The 20,606-nt window shown below is 39.6% G+C and overlaps 1 protein-coding gene across 1 annotated transcript; it reads left to right on the forward strand.

The window, feature by feature from the left end:
- Nucleotides 1-346: 346 nt before the first annotated feature.
- Nucleotides 347-18,760, forward strand: LOC307136850 (uncharacterized protein). The gene is made up of 2 exons (XM_079834171.1): nucleotides 347-792; nucleotides 14,772-18,760. Exons 1-2 carry the CDS (start codon nucleotides 708-710, stop codon nucleotides 15,530-15,532), a joined length of 846 nt encoding a protein of 281 aa, XP_079690297.1. The 5' UTR covers nucleotides 347-707; the 3' UTR covers nucleotides 15,533-18,760.
- The last annotated feature ends 1,846 nt before the right edge of the window (nucleotides 18,761-20,606 follow it).

Raw genomic sequence — 20,606 nt, forward strand, 5'->3', positions numbered from 1 at the left:
TATAAGCCTACACTATCAATGAAGTGGGGTCTATGTTTTTAATCAGTTATATTTTGATAAACATGACAATATAACAGCGCGACTACATGAAAGGAGGTTTTACTGTTATAAAAAACAGATTTGTGCGCATTAGTGGAGCTGAAGGTTTTAGAATAAACACGAAAACACGTGATCGCTGTCATGCGGTGAATCTGGCCAAACGTGGAACGGCTGTGTCGTCATCAGAGCCCGTGCAGCCTCGAGCAGTCGCTCTCGAGAAACTGCACCGGCTGTAATCGCCGGCTGCTCTCGAATCGCTCTCGCGGCACTTTGTTGACATACGTCACTGTCACGTGGCGTCGGCGCTGCCTCAAGTCGGACAAAATTTCTAACCGGCATGCACTGCTTCAAGTCAGCCGCCGATCGGTCTGCGCATCGCTGGGTGAAGTCGAACAAGCCTTGAAGCGTCGAACGCCATAGATCACGTGTTCGTGGCTTCGAATCTTCGGCGTCGAACGTAAACAAGCTTTCGAATCTTTTCAAACACGTCGCGTTCCGTTCCACGGCGGACTCGCTTCCGACAGCTTACGATGCATGTCGAGGAAGTATGACCGACGCGGAGGAGCACAGCAGGGGCTTATGGCTCGTCTGGGACCGCTGGAGGACAACATTCACATCCTTCCTTCATGTGAAGAATTACTTCAGCTGAGTTCGACTCTCATGTAAAGATGGAGTTTATTAAAGAGGAGAATGAGGACATGAGTGATTCAGAACCCTGCAGAATTAAACAAGAAGAATATGAGGAGCAAACAGGTTTGGTGATATTATTTATTCTTCATTAATGACTGCTGCAGGTGCAAATTTTGAAGCTGTCAGATATATAAATATTTTATAATTATTATTATTAGCAGTGCAATTTAACATCCCAGGTAGCAAAAATTGTGCGGGCCGAAAGCGGCCCAATTAAGGCTAAAACACTCGGCCGTTCCTCGGCTTGAATCTAGGTCCGATTGCTCTGCGAGCCCTCGGTTTTAAAGCGGCCCGAGCCCTCGGTTTTAAAGCGGCCCGATTGCGGAACCCCGAGTGAGGACGTAAAGCCCCCCCTCCTATCCGGTTCCATGTTCGGGCTTATTTAAACTTTAATTATTTACACTCATGTCAGGTTAATAATTAATAATTACATTTCTGAGCAGCCGTTCATTATGCAATATAAACTGAAAATAAAACAGCACAAGAGAGACAGTTTTCATGTTCAATGAATTTTTTTATTGAAAAAGGTAAAGTGTGCTTTATTTAAAGGGTTAGTTCACCCAAAAATGAAAATTCTGTCATTAATTACTTAACCTCATGTCGTTCGACACCCGTAAGACCTCCGTTCATCTTCGGAACAGAAATTAAGATATTTTAGTGTAAATCTGATGGCTCTGAAAGGCCTCCATTGGCACATTACACTCTCAAGACCCTTAAAAGACACTAAAGACTAAAGTTACAAAGTCCATCTCACTACAGTGGTTCTACAATAACTATGAATCTGCGAGAATAGTTTGTGCGCAAAAAAAACCTAAATAACGACTTACATAGTGATGACTATTTCAAAACAAGGCATCATGAAGCTTCCAAGCGTTATGAATCAGTGAGTCGAATCATGATCGGATCGCGTGTCAAACCGCCAAACTGCTGAATCGACTTTTAGTTTGAAATCAGCTTTCAACTAAAATATCTTTATTTCTGTTCCGAAGATGAACGGAGGTCTTACGGGTGTCGAACGACATGAGGGTAAGTAATTAATGACAGAATTTTCATTTTTGGGTGAACTAACCCTTTAAAAACGGGGCTTGTGATTCAGGCCAAAAAAAAATAAAAAAAAATTTAATAACATTGAAATAATCACAGAATTATTGTAAATTAAACATGGAGTTCAAATAGCTACAATTTTACAATATTTAACTTTAAAACATTTAATTCTGGCACACTCCATTTGAGTTGTCTCTAGGTGGTCTGCCTGTGTTCGCCCTCTGGCTTCGGCCACCATCCCGATCAGAGGCTAGCTGCAGCCACCTGGTGATGAGGAGCTCAATTTCCTTTTCAGTAGAGTCTTTGGTCAGGGCATTCCGGCGGACTGCATCTGAGAAAAACAAAAGACAGAAGAGGGCAGCATGACCATGATGTTACTCAGCAACCACCAAAACTTAATTTGGATGTCACCACATTGGAGTTATCCAGCACTGACACTCACCCAGAACCACACTTTTTAAAATGAGCCTTTTGAATGCAGGCTTTCGGTTGGCCCCACTCCAATTAATGAGTCTCGCCAGTGAGGTGTTCATTGCTCTTTTCATGACTCGCCCCACGGTGTCTTTAAGAGTCATGCCTCCGACCATTCCAAGGAGAGCAGTCTGAAACAAAAGACATACTCATTAGTTATTTAAGGATTGTAGCCCGATCAGCTAGAGAAAAAAGAAAAACGGAAAATCTGGCCACGCCTCGGTACTTATAAAAAAACAATAAAAAAAAAAAACACCACATTAAAGGAATTATAATACATACTGTTGTCCAGTAAAAATAAAAAGCAGCATTTAATAATGATAATTAATATCATAAAAATATTAATAGAATCGTTATTAAAGTACATGTCAAAAGTCTGGAAACAATGATTTTGAAAGTCTCTTCTGCTCACCAAGTCTGCATTTATTTGATCCAAAATACAATAAAAATAGCAATATTGTGAAATTGTCATATTAAAATAAAAACTTTTAAACTTGAAAAATGTAATTTATTGTGATGAAAAGCAGATTTTTTTTTACCCCAGTGACATGATCTTTCAGAAATAATTACAATTTGATGCTCAAACTTTTCTGATTGTTATCAGTTGTGCTGCTTCATATATTTGTGGAAATAGTGATGTATATTATTGTTCAGGATTCTTTGGGGAAAAAAGTTCAATGAACAGTATTTACCAAAAATATTACATGTATTAAAGCATTGATTAAATATACATTTTGTAACATTTTAAAGTCACTTATCACTTTAATGAATGATGAATTAAAGTATTAATTTCTCTCTTTTAAATCTTTCTACAAATGTTTGACTGTTAGTCTATCATTGTTTCCGCAAATTAAGCAGCAAAAAAAATTTTTTAACACTGATAATAAATAGTAAATGTTTGAGCATCAAATCAGCATACGAGAATGATTTCTGAAAGATCATGTGACAAACTTTGTTAATACTAACATATTTATAAACGATTCTAATGACGAAATTCTGATTAATGCATCATTTAACTCACCAAATTCTTCTTCTCCTCTGGATTCTTTAATGTCTCTTCCAAACGTTGTAGCTCCTCAATAGTTGAAAGTGGGAGCCCAAAATGTGTTGGGTCTGGCATGATGTCTGGAACCGCTTGACTGCTGGAAATTTTTTGGAGCTGCACCAGGATGAGCAACTGCTGCTCTCTGATAGAATCCAGCTGTATGAGGATCTCCTTGGCAATTGCTGTAAAACAAGAAAAAGCAGGCATATCAAATTAGTAGCAAAACATTGTACGTAGATATGTCAAAAGTAAACTGAAAAAAGATCACTTTGTAGAATTCCTACCTGTAGGCACAGCCTCCCGAGAAGACCTGTTGTGTGCGTCATGTACTTGTGGGGTGTTCTAAAAGAAAAGAAGAAAAAGATGTTTTAATCTCACATATACCAAAGTGAATTTTTGTTTCCATGAGCTATAGAATAGCTTTCTTGCCCCTCTTACTTGATATCCATTTTGGCCTGATGACTGACTTCTGCCAGCTGCTGCATGGGTTGGGGTGTCAGTAGGAAGTGTAGCCCATTGACTATGGTAGTTGGTAGTGGAGACTGAAGACCACGGTGGTGGACTAGCTGCTGGGATGTTCGCTGAAGGGGGTTTGATTTGACCTACAGAATTTCTTACTTTGGGCACAGCCTCCTCACAAGACCTGTCCTGTGTGCCATGTGAGGTGTGCTAAAAGAAAAGAAAACTATTTTTTAATCTCATCACACATATACCAAAGTGTTTTTTCCCATGAGCTATAGAGTATTCGAACTTTCTTGCCCTTACTTGAGATCCAGTTTGGCCTGATTGACTTCTGACAGCTGCTGCATGGGTTGGGGTGTCAGTAGGAGGTAAAGCCCATTGACTATGACCAGTTATCGGGCTGTTGGTAGTGGAGACTGGAGACCACGGTGGTGGACTAGCCACTGGGATGTTCGCTGAAGGGGGAGAAGCCCACAGACCTGCTGCCGAGCTGTTTGCATCAGAAGGGGGATCAAGTGAAATATGGCCAAGGGACCAAAAACCTTGACCAGCTGGCTGACTCCCTTCACCTAGAGCTGTCACAAAGGTGCAATTGGCCGTTATGTTAGTTTCACCCAGATGCTTAATAAAAGCTTAATGAAAACCACTGTAACAGGCCTACCACCAAGAGATGGGATGCAGGGGGCTGGTGCAAGTGGGGTGTAATATTTCTTTTTGGTTTGGGCACGAGGGGCAGCAGTCCTCCCCTGCTCCTCTTCACTGCTGCTTACTATTCTTTTACAGCCTCTAAAATTGATTACATTGGGATGTCCGTTTGTCAATGCAGTAAATAAATTATATTTAATAAAAAAATTTAAAAGTTGGTTTTGTCAGATGGTTGGGGGGGGGGGGGGGGGGGGGGGTGCATTGTAAGGCCCTCTAACTTGCGATCTAATTGTTTGCCCAGATGTATTGTAACTTTAGAGGAAATTATGAGCCACTCCTACCTATTCTTTCTCTTCATGTACTCTGGCCTGTTGTCCTCATCTTCAGTATTTAGATCAGAGGTAATTGTAGCCTCTAGCAGCTTTTCACAGGCAATCTCATATACGTCTGTCAACACAAATACAGATTAGGTTTAAATGGAAGGGCTCCTTATGTTACTTGTGTCGTACGTTTTAAATTCAATAAGTGTGAAATTGTGTAATTTAAGAATGAAGCATTACTATACCATGTGAATACATCACACGGACTCTGAATTGAGTCCAGTCAGCACCAGGCATCATCCCCTCTTTAGTTGCCCTACGCAGCTTTGCAAGAGATACAAAAGGGGGCCAGAAACTTTGGCCTCCTTTCAGCCAATTAGAGTGAACAACTTCAACCTCCTTTGATTTGACAAACTCCACGACGTGATACATTCTATAAAGAAGAAATGTAGGTCGCCAGGTATAGAACATCATATTAAAAGGAACAATGCCGACTTTTTGGGACTTTAGCTTATTCCCTGTATCCCCCCCCCCCCCCATACATACTTATGTAAGTCCATACATAAGTATGTATGGACTTATCTTTCTCATCTCCGTGCGTCCCATAACTCTGTCTGACGCACCCACGCAAGCCTAGCTTAGCACAAAGACTGGAGGTAAACGGCTCCAGCTAGCCTACTGCTCAATAAGTGACAAAATAACACCAACATTTTCCTATTTACATGTTGTGATGTGTATAATTACATTGTGTACGAAGACCTATGTAATAATCAAGGAACTTTGTGCCGTAATTTTCCATCTGTCTTAGTACATGTAACTATACACATCACAACATGTAAACAGGAAAATGTTGCCGTTATTTTGTCACGTATTGAGCAGTAGGTTAGCTGGAGCCGCTTACCATCAGTCTTTGTGCTAAGCTAGGCTAGCGGTGGGTGCGTCAAACAGAGTTATGGCACGCACGGAGATGAGAATGGTATGTATGGACTTATCTAACTCAGGGGGATACGGTGAATAAGTCCTAAAAAGTCTGCATGTTCCTTTAAAATTCAGCAACATTTTAAAATAAAGCAGTAAATGGGGCACCAATTATGATCAGCAATGAATCCACATATGCTAACAAAACAAAAGTCACAAATCAGGTGAAAAACTAACTAAGTGGTAATCAGTGGCATAATTAACAAGCCAGAACAATATCTCTAAAAAGCCTAATGTAAATGCAACAAAGGCATTCCCACATGTTTGTCTTTGAAGGGGAGGAGGACATATTTTCGAAGGCCATCATCAACTTTAACGCACTTCAAACTCTCTGACAACTGTGAGAGAAGAAACACACCCAGGCTAGATGAACTGAGGGGATATGTGTAGAATGGCTCAACAGCATAGAACTGATAGTACACCAAGTGCATATTACCTTCAAGCAAGATGATATTCTGAAGCAAGCCAATGTCATTACCCATTTTAATACAGTTATCCCCCTCTGTAATTTTAACACAAAATTGATCCGTGTGCAACTCTTTAAACTCCTGTATTCCTCCTCTAATACCCTGTGGTAAGGGACCACCAACATGTTCTTTCCTTAATACAGTTCCAGCTTTCACATGGCCATCATGGACCCTTTTGTTATTGGTACGCTCAGACAAGCGGCGGACAATCTGGGCAACTGGGAAATTTGCCCCCCTCACCATGCGCTTTACCTCACCAAGAAAATTCTCAAAAGGGAACCCAGATATCACATCAATACATCCATGTCTCTTAACATCATCGCTCAAATGAACAAGGCCATGCAAATTGTACACCAGAAACCCCTCACCATAAAGTCTGCCAAAATGTTCAACAAATGACACAAGTAGTGTCTTTGCACAGTCACATATTCCTACATCCACCTCAGGATTAGCCAGCATAAAAATAGCAACCGACAGCAGCATAAAGTTGTGGTAGACTGGAGCAGCCAGAACATCTACGAGAACGACAGGGCCTGTATACAACAAGAACTGTCGTAGCTCCGTAGCCTTCCATCTCCCTCTTTCCTCAAAAGCTCTAGGCTTTCTAGCAAACTCACACGGAATGCTTTTCTTCAGTTCCTGTAGGTTCTGAGAGAGTGCTTTAACCAGCTGACCAGACAAGCGAGTTGGCAAAGGCCCAGTACACCACAGGTCAAACAAACGACGTACAACCCCAAGACACACCAAATGCATGTAATCGTGAGGAAAATCAAGTACCATGTCAATACCAAGTCCAGTCAGAGGAGACTGTGCTACATGATGATCTTCATCCAACATTTGCCTGAAACTAGCATCCGTTCTCAAGGCTGAGTCAGTCTGCGGAAATGTCATGCGACTTCTTATATATACACCTGTCTGTACACATTTATCGCAAGCTGAATAGCCTGAATGACTCTTTATGCCTTTAACAAAAGCCCGGGCTGGAGCGTCACACACAACAGAACAGTCGCAGAAAAAACTGCTTTCCTTTCAACCAAAACCCAGACTTAAGACTACTCAACTCGCTCACCAGATCCCTCAAGTACTCAGTGAGTGATTTGGGTTTGCAATCCCCTCCAAAAATGCCAATCATGAAGGGACATTTACTTACTTCCCTCAATAAACCTAGAATGGGCCAAAGCTGCTGGTTATTACTCTTAAACAATGGGAGGCCATCAAAGTTTAATTGTAACTGCAGGCAATGCTTGCTTGGGAGTTTCATCCACACATTATCAAGAAGGCCTGTTATAGCATTCAATACACCAAAGTAAAAGAATGCACCTCCTGCTACAGGTAGGATTTTGTAGTTGGTGGCTGTTTTGAGGAGAGTCCTCCCATCTCTTGGCAAATTGGGGTGGTGAAAATGTAGGATAGACAACAAGGCAGTAAGTGCAACCATGGTGATATTAAACTCCAAAGCCCAATTGACCAAATCATCAGCAAGGTCAGGTCTATGCTCAGAAGGGCTCTCTATCATCACAGTCACTGTCAAAGTTCCAGTCACGCATCAAGTCATCACTGTCATCACAGTTTACAACAGCGTCTAAGTCATGTACAGTGTTGTCATCAGTCAGATCATCATCAACAAGATTATCAATACCTTGCAGCAAGTTAGACACAGATTTAACTGCCTTGCGTCTCAGATTAGATTTGAAAGAATGTATTTGATCAGCCATTCTTACCTTAGAAGTGTTTGTTAAAATGGAACAGCAAAAGCAAGATTACCTGAGGAAAAAAAGAAATTGTCATTGATTTAGTCCATTTAAAAGATATTAATTTGAACTAAATAGAAAATTTGAATTGAATAAGTTAACGTCTTATTCATCAAGACTTTGTTTCATTATTGGATTGAATCAGTATTTGTGAATACATTTTTAAAACTCGGCAAGGTGCAACAAAAAAAAATGCAGTAAAAAGTAAAACTGAAATATCCAAATGTAAAGCAGCTGTTATCTATGTGAAGAGTTAAAATATTTATAATTTATTCCTGTGATGAGCTGAAATTATCATCATTACTCCAGTCTTCAGTGTCACATGATCCTTCAGAAATTATGATATGAGGATTTGATTATTAACAAACATTTATGATTATTAGTGTTGAAAACAGTTGTGCTGCTTCATTTGTGGAAACCACAATACTATTCAAACATTTGTGGCAAGATTAAAAAAATACATTATTCAAACATGCATTAAATTGATCACAAGTGACAATATTACAAAACATTTCTATTTAATGTTTTAATAAAATGAACTTTGTTCATTAAATCCTGAAAAATAAAATGCATCATGGTTTCCACAACTTTTAAGCAACACAACTGTTTTCAAATCAAATCCTCATAGGAAAATGATTTGTGAAGGATCATGTGACACTGAAGACTAGAGTAATGATGAAAAATTCAACTTTGATCACAGGAATAAATAAATTACATTTAACAGCTTTTTATATTTGTAAATATATTTCGCAATATTACCGTTTTAATCATTTTTGATTAAATAAATGCAGCCTTAGTAAGCAGAAGATAATAAAACATTAAAAGGGCTGTCAGTTAGCACTGATTTATTCATATACTTTGTCAATAAATACCTTGAGATGGCTTGAAAAACACAAACCATTTATTGTCGCAATCGTGCGCCAATCAGTCATAACGAACATAACATGCGGAACAGCTCCATCTAGTGGCTAGTCTTTAGCATCTGGCCAAAAAATCCTCCGATGACGCAAAATGACTATATTTGCGTCATCGGAGGATTTTTCCCAGAAAAAAAATTGCATAATTCTCTCGTCTCAGGGGGAAATGAGGGGGGAAAGTACCATAATTTGAATAAACTACCGGGTTTCTACTGATACAAAGCCTAATGCTAAATCACTGAAGTTACCCTTTAATGGTTGCCGTCTTTAGTGCCGGTTTGAATCCCGGCGACCCGCTAAAAGTGTTGGGAACTAATACGTTTGTTAAAATTGCGTCCCCGTAATCTACGCCAATGGGCAGCGGCAAAATATGCACTGTCCATGCATGATCACAATGTGAAATACGAGCATAAAAGACATAGGCCTAATCATGGTCATTCAAGAATATTTTAACCGGATAATCGTGCAGCTACTTAGCAAGTGTGACAAATTCTTTGCCAAGCTAAGTCAATAGGTGTTTCTCAATGTCAAGGATACTTCCTCTGCAGGACTGGTCCTTCCAAGTCACTTCCTTCAGAGGCTAGGCGAGGCTCCTCTTTAGCATTCGGAGAACACGTAAATGGAACAGGCTAGCAAGTGCACGTCATTAAGTCAGTGAAAAGGTCCGTTAGCCATCAATAACGTAATTTGTAAAATATCAATACGGTAGTAATTTGTACTGGCATTTAAACGTTAAACTTTACTTATATTTACTACGGTTATAACAAATGTTTGGTAACGTAAATACTTACACTTGAAAGCATATTGCCCCGTTAACGCTCCGACTCCGCCAACGTCCGATATTTTGTATTTTTTTGAACAAGATAGCAAAGCTGCCCGCATAGGATTGTGGGTGATTTGAGAGCGCGAAGAGCGTGAAGTCTACTCGTATGCATCCTTTCCTGTATATGGCATATTTTTCGAACGAAGGTCTCAGACCTTGGTTGAAATTCCGAGGATCCTCGACATTGGAACAGTCCTTCGACGGATGTCAATGACGTAGCATCCTCGGAATTCTGGCTTCCGAGGATCCTTCCTTGATATTGAGAAACGCCTACTGTTTGCCACGTGCTAAATAGTGTTAGCTAGCTTCGTTCGCGTCAAGCCAATTTCATATTACGTACCCTCAACTTGCACTACTTTACTCAGACATGATAAACAAGTGTTCTGTTGTTGTTTTAATAATTAGATTTGTGAATAATTTCTTTTCGTTTCATCTGGAGGGAAGGACATGTCAAATTGAACTAACGTTAACGTTACACGAACAAATTTAAACGGATCGATAATCAACATTTAATCATGATTATACAACAGTTCTAAATATGTACAATTCATAGGATGTTAAGAGAAATCTATTGAAACCTTGGCGTGAAATATTGATGTTCTCTTTAGGAAATATGGAACACAAGACTTACCTCAGTTCACCGTAGTGGCACAGGATCGAAAAGGGATGATTCACGTGACGTCAGTCGTTGAGTTTTATTCAGGCCTGCAGTGCTCCTGTCAGAAACGGAAGCTTCCGCGCCTCGATCGCCCCCCGGTGGCTGGTCCCAGTATAGCTCCTAAACCCCACCCCTCCATGTATTAGAATGGACGCGAGACACTAAACAATTCAATTACACTTCAAATTATTGTTTCTTAAAGATGGTTTCTGTCATTTTAGGCAGTTTTTTATTACGATGATTTCATTTAAAGTGTTTGTTTTTTAAAATAAGCTTAGTTTTAGTGAGTTATTTGATGCTATAAAAACGGGGGTGTGACGTCATGACAGCTGAGATTGACGGCTTCTCTGAGAAGCTGTCACTAGTCTCTAACTAGTTTTTTCGGGATTTTGGGGAGGAGATTGGAGCTTTAACTTTAATTTCTACATTTCTATAACTGTTTATTTCACACCAACATGAATTGTTCCGCATGAGAGTGTGGGTGGGCTTTTGATAAACACAGGATTATAGTCTAACTATACACCTTAAAAATAGCAGGTAGAAAAATATTTTGACATCTTAAAACTGATGTTGGCCGGTAGAAAAATATTTTTGCCGGCGTTTTGTTTCTGTTACCCAATTGAGCCAAAAGTGAAGTGCCTGTCTGCAGGTGGCAAAATGACGTGGCCCAATTGCGGCTGCCACAACTCATCCGATGCCGCGACTCAGCCGACAGCGCCGCAGGTTTTACGGAAGCGGCCCGATCATAATTGCTAGCTGGGATTATATTTATTATTTGACACCAATTATTAATAATAATAATTATTTGACAGCTTCCAGTATTTTTTGTAAAATAAAAAATAACAAAACATTAACAGTTTTAATGGCCTTCCTACCATTAAATGTTATTATTATTGTACATTTTTTTATTAATCTTTCACAGAACTTAGTGGCTGCTACAGAGTAATTATTAAATGTTTCAATATAGCCAATCAACCTATATTTTGACTGCAACAGTGAAATAAAGCACCGCTAGGGAAGCCTTAACCTAAAACCAGAGATTTTTTATTTCTAAAATGCTACAATGTGAAATTGTGGCTATTTTTGGAATATGTTTCATAATGTCGACTAATTTCAATTCCTTTTCTCTTTTACATTTTCTTTTAGCGCTCCTGCTTAAATTTCAGACAGTGTTGACTGATCACTAAAACCCACCCAATTCAAGAAAAAAACACCCAAAATTTGAACTGCCAAAATAATTTGATATAATTTTATTGCCATGTCAATCAAGGCTGATTAGCACCATTTTATCTCCTTAAAACAAAATAATGATGTAAAAATAAAAAAAAAATCCCAGGAAAATGGATCAAAACGGGGCATTCAAAAACAGTCATGCATGACATGGAAAAACACATGCATCATTTTCAAATGTCAACAGTAAGAATAAACTAATTTAAGTGCAAAAAGTGCCCAATATAATCAGAATAAACAATGTAATTAGCAGGCATTACGCACACATTACTGCACACACCACAGCCAAAATGTGTCATTCACTGATGCTGTACAATATTCCTACAACAAAAAATTAACAACAAGAATGCGTTTACTTTTGTGCTGTGCTTTAACTTCAGATAGAACTAGTAACGTTATGTCTTTCGTGAAGTACATATTTATAGAACATAACGCAGAACTTAACACAGTCAAAATGGATTAATCGTTGATTCAAACCTCTTTCAGCAGCTGTTGGGACGAGTAGAGCGCAGTCTAGATGCTTTAAAAGGTGCAGATGTCCTGATCAGGCCAGTGTGCACACCATGATGCTCAGGAGTCATATAAGTTACTAGCCTATTCGATTTCAATTCAAGTCATTCAACCTCTTGGAGTTAGTTATATGTATAAAGAGTCTTTGAGTCACAGGTGTAATCCACATTTTGAGAGTTGGGTCACTCTCCCACTCATTACTGTAGATAACTTACTGTATATTTATGCCACTTTGGCATAGCGATCATTTGATATCCAGCTACAATTTCGCGCTGAAAACCTGTCATGAATGAGCGCGAGTCGCGACTCTCTGCTGATCGCTGATTGGCTGAAAGTGCGTGCTCGTCGGCGACGTCAACACCAACGCCAGCTGACTCTACGCTGAACGCTGGGCCGGTGTGTGTCATGATGCACACTTGAGTTTGTTATTAACCAATTAGACTATACAATTTAGATGTTTGAAAACCACCAAACTGACCCCAAACCAACCCAAATTTTGTCCACCTGCCCAAACCCGTTTTTAACCGCACAATAAAATTCAAAACCGCCCAATCTGGCAACACTGATTTCAGAGCGTCAAGTCACGTGATTCGACTTGACAGCTCGTCCTCGCTCGCTGCACAGCAGCGCAAGAAGCTACAGACACTGTTTTTTACGTGATTTAACATATGTTGATCAAACGGGTTGCAAAAATATAATTAGGAAAGTAAGGATTGCGTTTAAAACGTGATCTAACATAATATTTGACAGTGCCCAGGGCCCCTTAGATGTCCTGTGCCCCTGGGCAAGTGACCAGTTGCCCTAATGGTTAATCCGGCCCTGTGTGTTGTAAATAAAATTTATTCTGAAGCAATATTCTCACCAGTGTTCAATCAGCTTTGACATGCATATCTGTGATATTTTTACCTTTTATAAAGGGCATTTCCCCCTAATCTTATTAAATATAGGCTATGATTCAGATTTCCTTTTATATTCTTAAATTGGATCAATAAATTAAATTAGAAGACGACACTGGCTGTTACCAGTCAAATTAAATAATTTACACTGAAAAATTACAACTGCATTAAATAATGTTATGAGATTGTTTAAATATTTTTTGAATATACAAATAAGAAATGTTGGAAAGATTAAACTAAACCACCAGTAGGTGGCAGCAGGTGACCGTCTGAATGAGTGAGTCATTGAGTCGATTTGTTCAAACGCTGATTGATTCAAGAATGAGGCGGTCGTTTACGAATAGTTCATTGAATCTTTGATTCTATCGATTCATTCAAAACGCTGAATCATTCACTAACAGTAACACGCTGTTGCAGTGACACTCGTTCTGCTGTGATCTTTTGGAACTATTTTCGCTGCTGAAATAGAACAAAAACACTCAATATTGCATCAAAATGTAAGTGACTTAATGTTAATAATTGTTTTTGGAACTGTCATATGAAATCAGTGTCATTTTCAGTCGTGATGTTATTCAGGAAAACAGCACTCTTGGTAATGTGACATTGCAACTGTATCATGTTATAAATATAAATAAACTCGACATTTTTACGGCAGTGTGTTAACTGAGTTTCTCTGTGTGAGCGGTGCACATTTGTTTCGATTTCTCCTCGAGAGGCTGCGCGAGCGTCAACAGTGCAACGTTAGTTACCGTCAGTTCATTATACATTATATATTATCATCCACTGTCAATCGCCACTTACAGTAATGAATGCAGAATCATTCTTGCATTTGGGTGATTCCCTAGTTATTTTTGTTAATGACGTTTTATCAGGCTACTTGTCCGTCGGGCAAGTAAAATTCTCTTTCACTTGCCCCTTCAAAAAATCCACTTGTCCCGGACAAGCGTTAATGTCGAGCCCTATATATATATATATATATATATATATATATATATATATACACACACATAATAATTATACACAGTACACACACACACACACACACACACATATATACGTGTAAACACAAACTTTTATTTGGATGCCATTAATTAATTGCGAATTAAAGGGGCTATATGCGTTTTTCTGAAATTTAAACTCGCGACTGACACCTTTGGCCAAAAAACAGAACTGCTCTTATTTTCTGCTCGCTCTCGCAGCGGTGGTGACGTCACATCCGCAGACAGCGCGGGAAAAAACGACCCGCCAGAAAATAGGAAAAATAGGATACAGGCTTATAGGTGCACCCACTGTGAGCGGACAAGGTGTCAGTATGCTCATCAGGAGATGTTTGAGTCATAAATGGTAAAATAAAAAGGCTATTGTTACGTTTATTTTGGGGAAAAAGTTGCATATAGCCCCTTTAATCGATTTGACAGCACTATATATATATATATATATATATATAAATAAAATACACACACACACACACACACACACACACACACATCTAACAGCGCTCATCAATGTCAAACTACTCTTTGTTTTCTCAAATATGGTGGTTTTGAATTGAAAATATGCATTTGTGATTCATGTCATTCCTAGTTGAGTGTGAAGAGACCAGAAACGTTTCAACATTTTAGAAATACAAATAAAAGAACATATGTGCAGATTTGAATGCAAATTAATACAAATGTTATTTGCAAATAATTCAAAATTATTATTAATTATTTAAATTAGACGGTTCTGTTTCTATAGGCGTTTATAAAAAATCAGTCCCCCCACCCCCCAATGTTCAAGACATGTTTACGGACTTGTTTTTATCACTTTCGTATCTTCATTTTAGACCTGATGGAACAGAAGGAGTTGGAGGAGAAACACCATCAGCATCACTTCACAACTGGAGAGAAGTCAGGAGGCAAAAACTATTTCATCTGTCCGCAGTGTGGAAGGAGCTTCCCGCATAAAGGAGACCTCAATAAACACACACGAATTCACACCGGAGAGAGGCCGTTCACGTGCATTCAGTGCGGAAAGAGCTTCACGCAAAAAGCAAACCTTAACAGACACCAGCGAGTTCACTCTGGAGAAAGACCCTTCACGTGTGCTCAGTGCGGACGCAGTTTCACCTCCACAAGCATCCTCAGAAACCACCTGCGCCGGCACTCTGGAGTGAGCTCGTTCGGCTGCGATCAGTGCGACAAGAAGTTTATTTTGGCCAAACTGCTGAAAAGACACCTGAAGATGCACGCAAACCAGAAGCCTCACTTGTGCTCTTTTTGCGGGAAGAGTTTTTCCCAGCTGGAGTATTTCAACGAGCACCAGAAAATGCATGTCGGTGGAAGACCTCACAAGTGCTCCGAGTGCGGGAATTCCTTTAATACGGCCGACTCCTTGAGGCGACACCAGAGGATTCACACGGGAGAGAAGCCGTACACGTGCTCGCATTGTGGAAAGGGATTCATCCAGTCGGGACACCTGAGAGCGCATGAACGGTTGCACACGGGAGAGAAGCCGCACCGGTGCTCCTCATGTGAGAGGAGCTTCACACACTCAACTAAACTACTGACACATTTGAGAAAGCGTTGCCCAAAGTTGTCACTGTGAGCAAAGTTCACATCCCATCTGTCAATCAAAAGCAACTTCAGGCTATTAAATCTCCATCTTTAACAGCTTAATTTTGTTAGCTGATGCATTGAGATCAGGGTATTCCAGAAAGCAGGTTATGTTGCATACCCGGGTTTAAGTAAGCGGATAACCTCAACTTTCGGTTCCAAAAACGGAGGTAACTTTCAGGGTGTGTAATTATAGCAACTCACTCTATGAACATAACCTACTTCGGAGCTCATGATCCAGGGTTAGTTTGGTTAATTTGCTTAAGTTAAAGGGGTCATGAACTGTTTTTTTAATTTTTTTTATACTGTTGTCTGAGGTCAACTTATGACGTTTGCGTGGTTTTTACATTCAGAAACATCATAATGAATAAGTTATAGGCTATTTTCTGCCTTGGTTTTGATGGACGTGCCGCACTGAAGACTTGGAAGTAAACGCCCACGGCTAGGATTGGATAATATTTGCATATGCTTCTGCTCCCCTGTCAGTACACGTGTGGAATTGTTTTGAAAGCGTCTGGAGAAACGCTCACAGGGCTCGAAAAATATCTTTATCAAACAAACACAATGATTTATCTCTCATCCACTCGCGATTGATTGGAATGTTATTTCTGTATCATTTCGCCCGATCATCAGTGAATATAACTGTGAACCTAGGCCTGTCACGATAACTACTTTTTGTTTCGTGATATATCGTCCCAGAAATAATTGCGATAAAAGACATTATTGTCATTTTAAGACTATTTTATGCCACTGAATATATAATCCTAATATAACAGCATAATAATGCAAGTAGACCTACACACTTTCAAATGACATCCTTTTAATTCTTTAGATCATGGAAATTAAGGGTAAAAAATACATTATCCTAAATAAAAATATATTTTTTTTATAAATAGTAAATAAACATTTTCCCTTGTGAAACGGCTTTAACACTCCTCATTCTACGTTGATGTGCAGCGGAACAGGGGATTGCGGCTTTGAAATCGAGTCCATTTGGGCTTATTCTTCCAAACGGTCGGGAAAACACTATAACGCCTCAAATGGCGCCTTTTTTTCACCTGTCGATAACCGCTCTGTGTATGAAGGAACTGCCCGAGAACCACTTTCGCCTCCGTCACAGAAAACATACAAGATGACAGCACAATCGAGTAACAGTTGGTGACATTCATTTTCATGTAACCATAATATGCGATATATTGCATCACAAAAATTATTGAGGTCATGTACATATGTGCGATATATCGATATATTGATTATTCCGACAGCGCAAGAAAGTAATGTTATTTCATTATAGCCTGCCCATGATAGCCCGTCTAAAAAGCACATATCCCCGGGACTTTGGGGACAAGTCCAAGTCTGATCACGAATGAACCAATAACACCTTCTCCAGCCTGTGACTGCGTGCGTGCTAAGGTATGTAATCAATAGATATCAAACGATCTGTATAACAATGCAATACTAACACATATAAAAACATGTTTTACTCATATAAGTGTGTTGCACCATTCCTGTCGGATCCAAAATAGAAGGCACAGCATTGTGTTTTAATATCAATGTGTCTGCAAATCCAGTCTCGACCTGTCTTGTTTACAATCGGTTCTGCGGTGAAATTAAGCGAACAAACACAATAGGCGTTTCTCAATGTCAAGGATACTTCCTCTGCAGGACTGGTCCTTCCAAGTCACTTCCTTCAGAGGCTAGGTGAGGCTCCTCTTTAGCATTCGGAGAACACGTAAATGGAACAGGCTAGCAAGTGCACGTCATTAAGTCAGTGAAAAGGTCCGTTAGCCATCAATAACGTAATTTGTATAATATCAATACGGTAGTAATTTGTTCTGGCATTTAAACGTTAAACTTTACTTATATTTACTACGGTTATAACAAATGTTTGGTAATGTAAATACTTACACTTGAAAGCATATTGCCCCGTTAACGCTCCGACTCCGCCAACGTCCGATATTTTGTATTTTTTGAACAAGATAGCAAAGCTGCGCGCATAGGATTGTGGGTGATTTGAGAGCGTGAAGGCTACACGTATGCAGCCTTTCCTGTATATGGCATATTTTTTGAACGAAGGACTCAGACCTTGGTTGAAATTCCGAGGATCCTCAACATTGGAACAGTCCTTCGACGGATGTTGATGACGTAGCATCCTCGGAATTCTGGTTTCCGAGGATCCTTCCTTGACATTGAGAAATGCCTAATGTCTTACGCACAGAGCCGGCCCAAGTCATAAGCGAATTAAGCGGCTGCTTAGGTCCCCCTTTGCCACCAGGAGGCCCCCAAGAGCACATGAAATGACTTTTTGCAGTATGTTATTTCATGATGATTGATATTAACGAAATGGCCTTAAACAATTACTAAATAAACTGCAAAATGTTACGTTTTCTAATATATACACGTATTGATTCTGACAGCATTGCACGAGCTTGCGGCGCCATCGGCCAGACGCTATTCGATTGTTAGCCAGGGTTCAAAGTCCAAGTGTGAGAAAACCAGCGCTAAAACGTAACATTACTCATCAGTTGCCCGGTAACCTTTTTATGAATGGATTGATTTGAGAATGCGCTATGGTTTAGTGCGAATATCTTGTCTGACGTGCTGGACGTTTTGTGCGGAGAACAGCATAGCTTCCAGTTTCTCAATTAATGTTTTTCTGCAAGTGCTATATCGTCCCCTTGGAATTATAAGTTGTGTAGCCTATATTTTGGAAATGTTTATTTAGACAATAAAAAGGTTCTTCCTACATGGTCGAATGGAATGCAAAAAATAAAATTTGATTTCCGCCAAAATAAAAGCTCTGTTTAATGTTTGAAAGAAATCAACATTTCTTGTTTTTAAAAGAAGTCTCTTCTGCTCACCAAGGATGCATTTATTTGATCAAAAATACAGTAAAAACTGTAATATTGTGAAATATTATTATAATGTAAAACATCAGTTTTATATGTGAATATAGCAAAGTGTGATTTATTCCTGTGATCAAAGCTGAATTTATCATCATTACTCCAGTCTTCAGTGTCACAGGATCCTTCAGAATTCATTCTGATATGAGGATTTGATGCTCAAGAAACATTTATGATTATTATCAATGGTGAACACAGTTGTGTGCAATATTTTTAGGATTTTTTGAAAGCTTTCTATTTCAGAGAAATGCTGTTCTTTTGAACCTTCTATTCATCAAAGAATCCTGGGGAAAAGTGAGCATATTCAGCATAAGAGACTACTTAAAAAAAAAAAAAAGTACATATCCCAGTCTGAACTGTAGTACTGTAAGACTTACTGTAAGGCTTTGAATATTAACACCTGACCTCACCTGTGGGTTTTCTACTGTTACAGTTAAAAACCGTATAAGGGTAAGACCATTACAGCCAGACATGATGAAAGCAACACAGCTACAACTACTAAAATTGATACTGGGTGTGCGAATGATCAAGAATTGATAATAGTCAATCGTATTGGTGGCACCGAGGGGCCCCCAAATAAAATTCTGCTTAGGGCCCCGTAAGGGCTTGGGCCGGGCCTGCTTACGCACGTGAGCTGGGGTAGCGCGACCCGTTTAGCCCCACAAGTCGGTGGGCGGGCTTGAAGCGGAGCTTCTGCGTCCTTTGACGTCAATGGTCGACATATTGTGAGAGCTCTCGTTTTCTGGGCCTGGTGTCAATAAAAGCTTTTCTTTGACTAACAAGGACGTCTTATATCACGATGAACTTTTATATACCAAAGGCTCAAAGGAAATTTGATTTCTCAATTCATCACCCCTTTAATATAACAAAATGTTTTATATAGTTACAGTTATATGGAGTTATATACAGTTATAAGTTAACCTTGGGTGCTTCTCAATATCCGTCCTCGTTTCCTTGCTCCTCTGTCCTTCATCCCATGACCCGGAAACTGACGAGCTCAGCCATCTTGTAGGACATCTCAACTCTCTAAATGCACCGCGAGGATGGAGGAGTGAGGAGGCTTCCTGAGGAGTCATGAGAGGGGATACACAGGTGTATCCTTTGCGGAAGTGTTTTATCAATTGAGGCCCTGTCCCAAATGGCACCCTAAATCCTCACGGTTTAGAGTCCGCACTTTCACGACGTAATGCCGCTTTGCCTGCCGGGAAGAAGTCCGCTGTGTAACCTGCAACAGTGGGCTTGGCAGAAGTGCGCATCGAGGGCGCATATCGACCTCAAAGGGGGCACTCGCGAGCACCCTTCTGAGACCTAAAATGACCAATGGGACACCCTGCGGTCTCATGGACTTAACCGACGCCATTTATGTCCACAAGACCGAAAGTGCACATGTAGTGTGCCATTTGGGACAGGGCCTAAACATGACGCACGTGTTAATTCTCCTCCCCCTTCACGTCATCTTTCCAGTTTATTAATTATATTATTATGTTTACATGTACAAGACACAAATGTAAGTCAAGTAACAACAACTGTAGGACAGTTGCAGAATTACATCAAAGCACAAGAAAATTAAACAAACTGTAATACTATACAACAAATAAAAAGCAGATAACTGGGTGGCTAATAATAACTGGTAATATTAAATAAAATATGGACAAATGTGGTATTTTGTGGAGGTTGAAACTATTACAATATAAATAGTCATCTCTAATGTTCAAGAATCCCGACTAAATCCCAAACTAAATCCAGCGGTGTAAAGTCGTCATTAATTGACTAAAGGGAGAGAGGATGTATAATTTCACTTGATTCAATTCCTCCATCCTTGCGTCTTTTCCTTGTGTCCTTCCCTCGGATCCTGAAGGGGTGGAGATGAGGCGAGGATGCACAAATAAGAATTGAGAAGCACCCCTTGCTTTCTGGAAAACCCCTGTAGTCTTGCGTTTAACGGGACTTAATTTGCACAGAAATCTGTTTCTTCTCACAACATGCCAACATGAACGCAAGATGTTTTGTTGTTGCTGTACTTGTTCATTTTTCTGTCATTTACAGATGTAAATATGGACACAGTGCTTTTCCAAAGTTGTGAATTTACATCTAAAGTATATATTATTGTGTACACTTCTATATTTACAATGCCTACAAATTCAAGGTTTTTGGTTTAAAGCA

This window comes from Gobio gobio, assembly GCF_949357685.1.
Source record: "Gobio gobio genome assembly, chromosome: 14".
Taxonomy (NCBI): Eukaryota; Metazoa; Chordata; class Actinopteri; order Cypriniformes; family Gobionidae; genus Gobio; species Gobio gobio.

Bases quoted from the DNA above. Each gene is read 5' to 3' on its own strand.
- LOC307136850 (XM_079834171.1), top strand. From the start codon at position 708: ATGGAGTTTATTAAAGAGGAGAATGAGGACATGAGTGATTCAGAACCC. The intron at 793-14,771 runs GTTTGGTGATAT...TCTTCATTTTAG, and splicing joins AGAATATGAGGAGCAAACAG to ACCTGATGGAACAGAAGGAG.